At 35.8% G+C, this 11,288-nt stretch overlaps 1 protein-coding gene and 1 non-coding gene across 2 annotated transcripts; one reads left to right on the forward strand and one right to left on the reverse strand.

Annotated features, from left to right (window-relative positions):
- Positions 1-1,982: 1,982 nt before the first annotated feature.
- Positions 1,983-2,089, reverse strand: LOC128039415 (small nucleolar RNA R71). Its single transcript, XR_008193917.1, has one exon. It is a non-coding gene; the product is annotated as a small nucleolar RNA R71 (small nucleolar RNA).
- Positions 2,090-9,469: 7,380 nt separating this feature from the next.
- Positions 9,470-9,847, forward strand: LOC105786682 (uncharacterized). The gene has a single exon (XM_012613185.1). It carries the CDS (start codon positions 9,470-9,472, stop codon positions 9,845-9,847), a length of 378 nt encoding a protein of 125 aa, XP_012468639.1.
- The last annotated feature ends 1,441 nt before the right edge of the window (positions 9,848-11,288 follow it).

Here is an 11,288-nt window from a genome sequence, read left to right on the forward strand (position 1 = left end):
GGTCAAAATGGTTTTTGAAGTCCCCTGTCGTGAATTTAGAAAATCATTAAAAATTTTATAGAAATAACTATGAGTCATAATTTATATGTATAGATTTCTTAGTGAGTCTATTTTGAATAGAAACAAGTGGAAGAACCATATGAAGCCCGTACCATGAGATAATTTATTTTTAGTGAATAGAGGTTAGAACCGCCAAACAGTGAAATAGGGGAGACTTTAACGAATAAACTGTACTATTTGGCTAATCCAAAATTCTGAAAATTTTATGATAAGAAGATATATGAGTCTAGTTTCAGGGAAAATTTACGGATGTAAATTTTGAGTTTCGTAACTCGAGTTATAATTATATTAGTGACTGTTACGCAAGTGGACAGTTTTATTCTGAGCAATGAAATAAATTATTTTGATTTGTTTAATTATTTGGAAAATTTTTAATGTTCCCGGTTTAGACCTGAACTATTTTTGTTACATGTTTTAGGGTCTCGAGGGTCCTTTTTAGGGACATATTGATTGAACATGACTGAATTAATTTTAAAACAAAAATTTTATGCTCTGAATTAGTAAGTTAAGTCAGATAACGCCTCGTGCTTGACTCTGACAACGGTCTCGGGTAAGGGTTGTTACACTGCATGTTTTCAAGCTCTAGACATAGATGGGTACAACATTTTCATTAAATTAATCTAAATCTGAGAAGGTTAGGTTAAAGAGATTGAAATTGAATGATATGAGCAAGTGTTCGACCGAATACTTGTAGCAGCCTCTAGACATGGAGCAACGTTTATACAGAAAAAAATAGAACAGTGTAGGGTATCGTGCTAAAGGCCTATAGACATATTAAGGAAAGTTAAAATGAGGTCTTATTCTCAAAAGAAACAGACTATCTTAGAACTCTTCTGAGCAGTAGGTTGAGTATGGTTTTGCCGAGGCATTACTGTTAGTAAGGCCAGATTCTTAGGAATCCCAACATTCCAAATCAACATCGTAGATCCTCTATCCTTTGCTGTAGTATCTTTACCATAGCTATTTTATTTGTTTACTTGTTTGTTTGCATATTATCCACGTAATTATTCTCGAATTTTCCATTGCATTCTTACTCTTGTCTTGTCATAGCATTTCCATTATTTATCAGTTACACATATTGCACACATCATTATTAATTCATTCTTATAATTATTTTTGTCATAACATTAATCATACCTCACTTTTATAACTTTACCAAATTATACCATTTGAATCCTTGTGGAAACGACCTCACTCATCAGTTAATTACTTATTTGACGTGTATACTTGCACAATTCGTATATGGTATTGACAAGCGATAAGTGTTTGTCGCTGTTTCTAGGGATTAGCAATTGGTGAAATTTGGTTTTGTTATTTTCTTTTGTTTTCTTAGTTTTAGCTAAATTAATTGTATTTAATTTCGAAAGATTTACTGTCAGTGTATGAGAAGAGGAATTTCTACTAATGAAGAGTATCCTTTTGACCTAGATATCGAGAGAACTTTGTGGAGGAGGCGAAAAGAGCTGCGAAATTTGGCTAGGGAAGGGAATGATCATAGTCTCAATGATAATCTAATTGGTCATGATGTTGATCCTCCTATTCATCATGATCGAGATAGACCAATTTGGGAACATGTTGTTCAAATTTTGGATGATTTGAATCCAGGGATAGTCAGACCATACATACAAGCTCTACAATTCAAGCTAAAACCAGTAATGTTCCAGATGTTGCAAACAATAGGATATTTTGGTGGATTACCCACTAAAGATCCAAGACTACACTTAAGACTTTTTCTAGAAGTCTATGACTCATTTAGACAACATGGTGCTCCTAAAGATGCTTTGTGGCTTAAATTGTTTCCGTACTCTTTGAGATATCGTGCAAGAGTGTGGCTAAATGCTTTGCCATTGGGAACAGTGGCATCATGGAATGATCTTTTCAAGAGATTTTTTCTATGGTATAATCCACCAAATATGAATGCCAAACTTAGAAATAACATCACATCCTTTTGGTAATCAGAGGATGAAATGCTATACGAAACTTGGGAACGATTTAAAGAATTACTTCAGAAATGCCCGATGCATGGATTCCAATACTGGATGCAAATGGAGATTTTTTATAATGGGTTGAATGCACATACGAGGATGGTAGTTGATGTCTCTGCCAATGGTACCTTGTTGGATAAATCTTATAATGAAGCATATGAGATTTTAGATAAGATTGACAATAATGATTATCAATATCCTACCATGAGAGTTGGGATGGGTAAGAAAGCTACTGGTACCATGGAGCTTGACGCAATCACTTCGTTGACAGCCCAAGTATCTTTTTTGGCTAATATGATCAAAATAATTAAGAGAACCACTGCAGTCCAGGAGATGAAATTAGCTGAACTATTGTGTGTTTATTGTGGTGAAGACCATGTGTATGATGAATGCCCATCTAACCCAGCATCTGTATACTACATGGGTAATTTTAACTGGAATAATAGCCCCTATTCCAACACCTACAATCCAGGGTTAAATCAACATTCGAACTTTAGTTGGGATAATCAAGGTGTGGGGAATTTAAATAATGTTGTGAGACAGAATGTTAATAATGGACTGCCTTGTTATAATCATCCTATACCGAGGAAAAATGTTCAACAGGGTCAAGCATCGTCTTCTACCTGCATTGAAGCCTTGCTAAAGGAATATATGGCCAAGAATGATGTTGTAGTTTAGAGCCAGGCTACGTCCCTCAGAGCTCTTGAGAATCAAGTGGGGCAAATAGAAAATGCTATAAATTCGAGGCCACAAGGAGCATTGCCAAGCAATTCCAAGAATTCGAGAACACAAGGGAAGGAATAGTGCAAAACCATCACTCTCAGAAGTGGGACATAGTTGGATGATGTTGTTCAAGACACCATTGTAGAAGAGGACAACTCCAGGCTCAACCATGGAAAGAATTTAGAATCAACTGAAAAGCATACTAAACCTGAAAAGGGTAAATAGAAGAATGTTGCAGCAGAATAAGATCATGTTGCCAACAAAAATGCCACAGAAAAATAATATCAGCAACATGAAGGACAAGCACCTGTACCTTTTCCACAGCATTCCAAAATTCAAAATACGATGTTCAGTTCAAAAGATTTTTGGATATTTTGAAGCAAATCCATATCAACATACCGCTAGTAGAAGCTTTGGAGCAGATGCCATATTATGTAAAGTTTATGAAAGATATATTGTCAAAGAAGCATAGATTGGGAGAATTTGAGACTGTTGCTCTCATTGAAGGGTGCATAGCAATGTTGATGAATAAATTACCTTCAAAGTTGAAGGACCCAGAGAGTTTCACTATTCCATGTTCAATTGGAAACCATTATGTAGGTAACGCATTCTGTGATTTATGAGCGAGTGTAAATCTAATCCCTATGTCTATTTTTAGGAAGCTGGGAATTGGGAAAGCAAGACCTACTACGGTTATGTTGCAACTAACTGATCGATCCTATGCACATCCGAAACGTAAAATTGAAGATGTGCTGGTAATAGTAAATAAATTTATTTTTCCTGCAGATTTTCTTATTTTAGAATGTGAAGTTGATCAGGATGTGCCAATTATTCCTAGAAGAGCTTTTCTTGCTAGTGGCAAGACTTTAATTGATGTGTAGAAAGACAAGTTGACCATAAGGGTAAATAACCGGCAGATTACTTTCAATTTATTTGATGCATTGAAATGTGCTGATGAAAATGAAGAATGCCACACCATTAGGTTGATAGAAACAATAGTAGAGGAAGAGTTTGCAAAATTTTACCATAGCAATTCTGATAGTGATGAAGACTCATTTGAGCAGAGTGACACAATAATTTTTGAGGACATTGATGAACTTATGGAAGCCAAGTAGTTTGTGGATAGACTAGGGAAGAAGTTTGAATCCTTAGATTTATCAGGTCACTCTTTTAATTCTCCTAAACCTTCTGTAAAGGAACCTCCCACATTGGAGTTGAAACCTCTACCGCAACATTTAAAATATGCATATTTTGGAGACAACAACACTTTACCGGTAGTAATTTCTATGGAGTTTACACTAGAGGAAGAGGTCAAGTTTTTAGAAGTCCTTTGGCAATCTAAGAAGGCATTAGGAGGGACCCTTGCTGATATAAAGGGAATTAAACCTACTCTATACATGCATAAAATTTTGTTGGAAGATTGTCATAGCAATTCTATTGAACAACAGAGAATAATGAATCCAATCATGAAAGAACTTGTTAAGAAAGATAATATCAAGTGGCTTGATGCTGGCATTATTTACTTGATTTCAGATAGCTCATGGGTGAGTCTTGTACAATGTGTACCCAAGAAAAGTGGTGTCATGGTAGTGAGTAATAATAACAATGAGCTTATTCCGACTTGCACTGTCATGGGATGGAGAGTATGTATGGACTATCGCAAGCTTAACAAGGCAACTAGGAAAAACCATTTCCCCTACCATTTATTGATCAGATGCTAGATAGATTAGCTGGGAAAGCATTCTACTATTTTTTTTAATGGTTATTCAAGGTATAATCAAATTGTCATAGCTCCTAATGACCAAGAGAGGACCACCTTCATGGGTCTATATGGAACTTTTGCATTTAGACGAATTCCATTTGAGTTATGTAATGCCCCAAAAACCTTTCAGTGTTTTATGATGGCTATATTCTCTGTGTTTGGTAATGATTTTGAGGATTGCTTAAAAAATCTGGAATTGGTTTTTTTCCATTGTGAAGAAACAAATCTTGTTTTGAACTAGGAAAAATGCCACGTCATGGTTTGTGAAGGAATTGTTCTAGGGCATAGGATATCACAGCAAGGGATTGAAGTGGACAGAAAAAAAATTGAAGTAATAGAAAAATTGCCACCTCCCACTATTGTCAAGCGTATTAGAAGTTTTTTAGGTCATGCGGGATTTTATAGAAGATTCATTAACGATTTCTCGAAGATATCTAGACCCTTATGCATATTGCTGGAGCAAAATAGACTTATCAATTTTGATGAACAGTACTTGGTAGCTTTTGAGGAATTGAAGAAACAGCTGATAGTAGCACCAGTTGTAATAGATCTTGAATGGACATTGCCTTTTGAACTCATGTGTGACGCCAATGATTATGTTGTGGGAGTAGTGCTGGGGAAAAGGAAAGAAAAAGTTCTACGTGTAATACATTATGCGAGTAGAAACCTAATGGATGAGCAACTTAACTATACCACTACGGAAAAGGAGTTATTAGTTGTGGTGTTCGCATTCAATAAATTCTGCTCTTATCTAGCTCGTACCAAGGTCACAGTTCACACGGATCAATCTGCTATTAAGTATTTGGTGAACAAGAAATATGTCAAGCCAAGATTAATTAGGTGGATACTCTTGTTGCAGGAGTTCGACTTGGAAATTAGGGATCGAAAAAAGGACTGAAAATCAAGTGGTTGTTCACTTGTCAAGGTTAGAATCTGGAAATGAAGATGGCAATGAGAAACTTATTAAAGAAGACTTTCCAAATGAGCAGTTGCTAGTTTCCATGTCATTACCTTGGTATGCTGATATAGTGAAACTTTTAGTAAGTGGTGTGATGCCACCTGATCTCAATAGCCAAAGAAGATGAAAATTCCTTCATGATGCCAATAATTATTATTGGGATGAACCCTTCTTATTTAAGCATTGTGCTGATAAAATAATTAGGAAGTGTGTCCCTAATGATGAAATACATAGAATTTTGCAGCATTGTCATTCAGCTCCTTACAGAGGACACTTTGGAGGAATGAGAACTGCTGCCAAAGTACTTCAGTCAGGATTTTATTAGCTGAGTCTGTTCAAGGATGCTCATAAATTTTATTAGTCGCGTGACCATTGTCAAAGGACTGGAAATCTATCTAGGAGACACGAAATGCTGCTACAAAATATTCTGGAAATTGAATTGTTTGATGTATGGGGAATAGACTTTATGGGTCCATTTCCACCGTCAGTGGGCAAACTGTACATACTGTTGGCAGTGGACTATGTCTCTAAGTGGGTCGAAGCTGTTACGCTTCCTACTAATGACACAAAATCAATAATGAAGTTCTTGCATAAGAACATTTTTACAAGATTCGGTATGCCTAGAGCCATTATTGGTGATGAAGGATCTTATTTTGATTGCAAATTAGTGGCTAATGTGTAATACCTCTAGCTAGTATCCGTCGCCGAATTAAGGTTACGGTTCATTACCAAAAGATAACATCATAAAACGTACATTAATTCACCATATATAAGACACAACATAAAACATAGAAATGTTATTCAAACTCATACATATAGTCCCTTGTATGAGCCCTCGAGGCCCTAAAAAGTCATTAGAAATGAGTCGGGACTAAATCGAAAACATTTTGTACTTTTCAGGAAAAGATGAAAATTTTCAAACTATAGGGGTCACACGGTCGTGTGGACATTCAAAGTAGGGACAGACGATCGTGTCCCAGCCTGTGTCCGTGCCTATGTAACTCACTGACTTGGGTCACACAACTAAGCAACACACCCATGTGGCAGGCTATGTACCCTTCGAAATGGCCTCACATGCCCGTGTGCCAGGATGTGTGCTAGGCCTTGTAACAGCCTGACTTGCAACCCTTTTTTAAGCTACAGGGGACACATAGCCGTGCCGCATGGTTATGTGTCACACACGGCTGAGACACACACCCGTGTGGACGAAAAATAGGTCATTTCCAAGCCATTTTTCTCACTCGAAATCTAGCTACTTACACAAACCAAATGTATCTATTTTCATGCATTCAAATGGCACCTAACATAGGCATATAGAAGCTAGAGATCATAATAACTAACCATTCAACAAATATGCAAAAATGGCACCTCAATCTCAACAATCAAACTTGATTAAATACTTACTAAGTTCATCCAGAATTCAATTAACCAATTGAACAACTTAAATACCACATTTACCATAATGTTCACATCCCATTCTCAAGCACAAGAAATACCATTATGACCATTTCCACAACTACCATATACCTTATTAAATTTACCAAATACCAAACACATTCAAGGCTACCAAAACTAGCCAATAACAACTTTATGTACTAACTCATTCCATACCAACCAACATTTCATAGCATACCATTATACTCACCATTTCACTACCATCATTTTAGTACCTAGATGCCAAAATAACAACCATTTAAAGTACCATATAGACATGATATCATATCAACTATTTCATCAACCAAAATAGTATATTTACAAGCCACATATAATGGCTAATTTCATCAAACAAAAACACCTATACATGTGATTATAACCATGACTCCAAACCATCAAAATCGACCGATATAGCCGATGGATAGTGTGATGGATCTCCGATAAGCTTCCAACCCGAATGAGCTTCCGATTATCTAAAATTATCATGAAAATAACACAAAGTAAGAATTTAATGTTTAGTAAGTTCGTAATTCAAAACCAAAGCTTACCATTTCAATATATATATAAGCTTAAAGCAACTAATGAACTAATCCAACATAGCTTGGCACAAGCCTAAGCAACAACAACCATTCAAGTTAGTGATAACCACATTACTTAGTAAAATCATTGCATAACATAATAGCTTTTATGTACATAACATATAAGCACTTACAAATTCATAAACATGGCTAAGCATACTTTAAGCATCCACAACTCATACCTTTTTCATGCTTTCATAGAATTTCTTATCGAGATATCTATCAGTCCTTCCCTTTGTATACCCATTGAACCGCTAGAATAATATCGGATATGCGGGAATCTCACACACTGTGTGCTAACATATGGTCAAAACCATTTCTTTCTCTTTTCTCATATGAATGCTCTATCTCGAGCCATAAGTGGGTCTGCTCACACAAGCTATCGGTCGAAATGTAGCAACACAGTGCTGCTTACACAAGTTGTCAAGTAACCGTAACACATGCCGGAAACTCACCCACTGGTAGGACATGCAGGACCAGCACCCTAAACACGATAACCCCTAATGACATGTCATTTGTATCCTATATATTCTTAAGGTTCAAACGGGATCCGAAAGTTGTCGAAACTTTGTTGGATATTTTCGTAGAGCCGTAACATCATAATACAACATAATAGAATTTAAATTATGCATAATAAAAAGCTAATTAAATGTACGAGCTTACCTCAATCACAAACGGAGAATTACGATCGGCTAATCCAACACTTTTTTCCTTTCCCCGATCTAAATTCGTACGATGCTTTTCTTGATCTAAATAATTAAATTCAACTCATTCAGAAATAATTCTATTCAATTCAATCCAAAAATCATATTTTGGCAAAATAATGCTTCCCCTTATAATTTTTAATTCATTACAATTTAGTCCCTAGTTCATAAAATGAAAATTCATGAAATTCTCCATGAACCCACCATAGCTGAATTTCATATAGGTCCCTAGCAGGCCCTACATTTCATTTATTTCACAATTACCATGAATATTTTCTATTTTTCAATTTAATCCTTAATTGACAATTTCATCAAAAATTACTTAATAAAAGTTGTGTAACTAACAACAACCATTTGGTTTCTTCCATCAAACATCACAAACGATGCATATAAATTCATGGTAAAACCTTATACTTTTAACAATTTTGAAAATTAGTCCCTGGGCTAGCTAGATTAAGCTATAACGACTTCAAAAACATAAAAACCATTAAAAATGGGATAAAAACGCACTTACATGCACAAGAGAGAGACGACCAAATGTTGAATGTTCAAAAATGGTATCTTGCCCTTGTGTTTTCGGTTGGAGAAGAAGAAGGAAGATGATATATTTCTTTATTTTATGCTTTTCTTTCGATTTACTAAATTAACCTTATAATTTATCCTTTAAATTACATTAATGATGTCCATATTTGTCCACTACTTTTATTAATGGTCTTATTACCATTGAAGGCCACTCATATTCCAATTTCATAATAAGTTAACACCTTTTTCTTATAGAACTCAAATTTTTGCACCTTATGCAATTTAATCTTTTTTTATCAAATTAAGCACGCAAACGATAAAATTTCTTAACGGAATTTTTATACGACACAAGTAACATGCTGTAAACATTAAAATATTAATAAAATAAATATTTCCAAGTAGGATTTGTGGTCCCAAAACCTCTGTTCCGATTTTACTAAAAATGGGCTGTTATATAATGCCTTGCATCGGTATGGGGTGAAATATAAGATTGCCATGGCATATAATCCCCAAACAAATGGACAAGCTGAGATTTCTAAAAGAGAAATTAAAAAGATTCTAGAAAATGTGGTGAACCCAACTCGTAAGGATTGGTCCTCCAAATTGGATGAAAATTTGTAGGCCTATCATACTGCATTTAAAACACCATTGGGGATGTCACCTTTTAAGCTTGTTTATGAAAGTCAAGTCACCTACATGTAGAGCTCGAGCACAAAGCATTTTGGGCTATTAAAATGCTAAACATGGATTGGTCCGCTACTGGCCATAAAAGGTTGTTAGAACTAAATAAAATGGAAGAATTTAGGGCACATGCATATGAAAATGCTAAATTGTTCAAGGAGAAGACCAAGCGTTGGCATGATAACAGAATTATGCCAAGGCATTTTGAACCAGGGCAACAAGTGTTGTTGTTCAACTCTAGGCTTAATTTGTTCCCTAGTAAATTAAAATCTCGCTGGTCAGGTCCCTTTGAAGTGGTTCAAACTAATTCGCATGGAGCTGTTAGTATCAAAGACCTAAAAACGGCAATCACATTCAAAGTTAATGGACAACGCTTGAAGCACTATTGGGGTGCTCATGTTGATCGTGACAAGCAATCCGTTGACCTCCGAGATGTTTGAGTTAGTAGTTTTGTTTTTATTTTTCCTTTTTTTAATTGCCCTACTTTCATTTCATTTTTATTATCTATTGGCATTAATTATTTAATGTTGTTTCATTTTTGTTTTTATCTTTGATTAATGAGCAATCTTTTTAGATTTTCAGAGATAGAATAAAAGTGTAGGATTACCAATTATGATACTAAGAGGACTTTGCCGTAGCATCTCAGAAGGAAATTATGCTCCGAAAAACTCAGTGAATGAATGTCGAGGTATGAGGTAACATGGGTTGACCGGATAGAAAAGTCTAAGGGAAAGATTTTTGGATAGCTGAGCCCATCCTACTACTTGGGTAGGCTAATGAGGAAAAGCCAAAACTTTTATTTTAGGGCTAGGTCACCTCACATTCCCCCTCCCCAAAATCCCCTTATTTTTCCCTCCTTCACATCACAAAGATTACTCTGCACGTTTCATTTTTCTGAACTTTCAACATTATCTCCTTTACTCATCTCTTTTCAACTACTCACATCTCTAACGTTTCCCACAAAGCTTCCATCTTTACTATTTCTTTCTCTTCAGCTTCTCTTAAATTTCATCTGACCATATTTTCTGAGATTTTTTTCTATCCTCCTTCAATTGCACGAGTAAAGACTGCTTCAAAGGCTGCTGAATCATTTTGAGCCAGCACTACTCAACCTAGAACCTTTTTCAACAGTACCGTGGCCTCAAAATACAACAATAACATCTCAAAATTGCCTTTTTGTTTCGAACAAGGGTTCTTTTTCAAGGACGAACCACACATGGGCTATGACGAGTTTGTGTTCTCCATCGTAGAGAAGCATGGGTGGAGTATTTTTTGTTTGCACCTGAGGACATTTTCAAAAAGGTTGTTCGTGAATTTTATGCATATGATAATTCACCTAATTCTCCTTTTATCTATGTCCATGGCACTTCAGTTCTGTTCGATGAAGATCATATTAACACCCAATTTGGGATTACTGGTATGCAAGATGAACACACACCCTTCGCTGAGAATGTCACTACTAATGGATTGATTCAGGTCTTGAATGTTTTATGTGTCGAATGTATGTGTTGGACTGTTTCCAACCAAGATTGCTATACTGTTAAGTGGGTTTCTTTAAAGCCTATTAGGAAACTGTGGTATCATTTTTTGAAGAGCTGGTTCATGTCTACGACTTACAATACAACTGTTTCAAAGGAGATGATAATCTTATTACACTCCATCATCATGGGGAAAAGAATCAATAATGGTCAGATCATTTTTTAGGAGGTGCACCAGTGTGCCGAGAAAAATTTTGACAGCCTGAACTTCCCCTCCCTCATTACTGCTTTATGCCACACTGCTAGAGTCCCTCTTAATACTGATGAGGATGTCACCTCCAACAAGGGTGGACTGTCTCGAACCATTTTTTCCAAAGTCCAAGGCATTGATGCTGCAAAATCA

Source organism: Gossypium raimondii, chromosome 2, assembly GCF_025698545.1.
Source record: "Gossypium raimondii isolate GPD5lz chromosome 2, ASM2569854v1, whole genome shotgun sequence".
NCBI classification, from domain to species: domain Eukaryota; kingdom Viridiplantae; phylum Streptophyta; class Magnoliopsida; order Malvales; family Malvaceae; genus Gossypium; species Gossypium raimondii.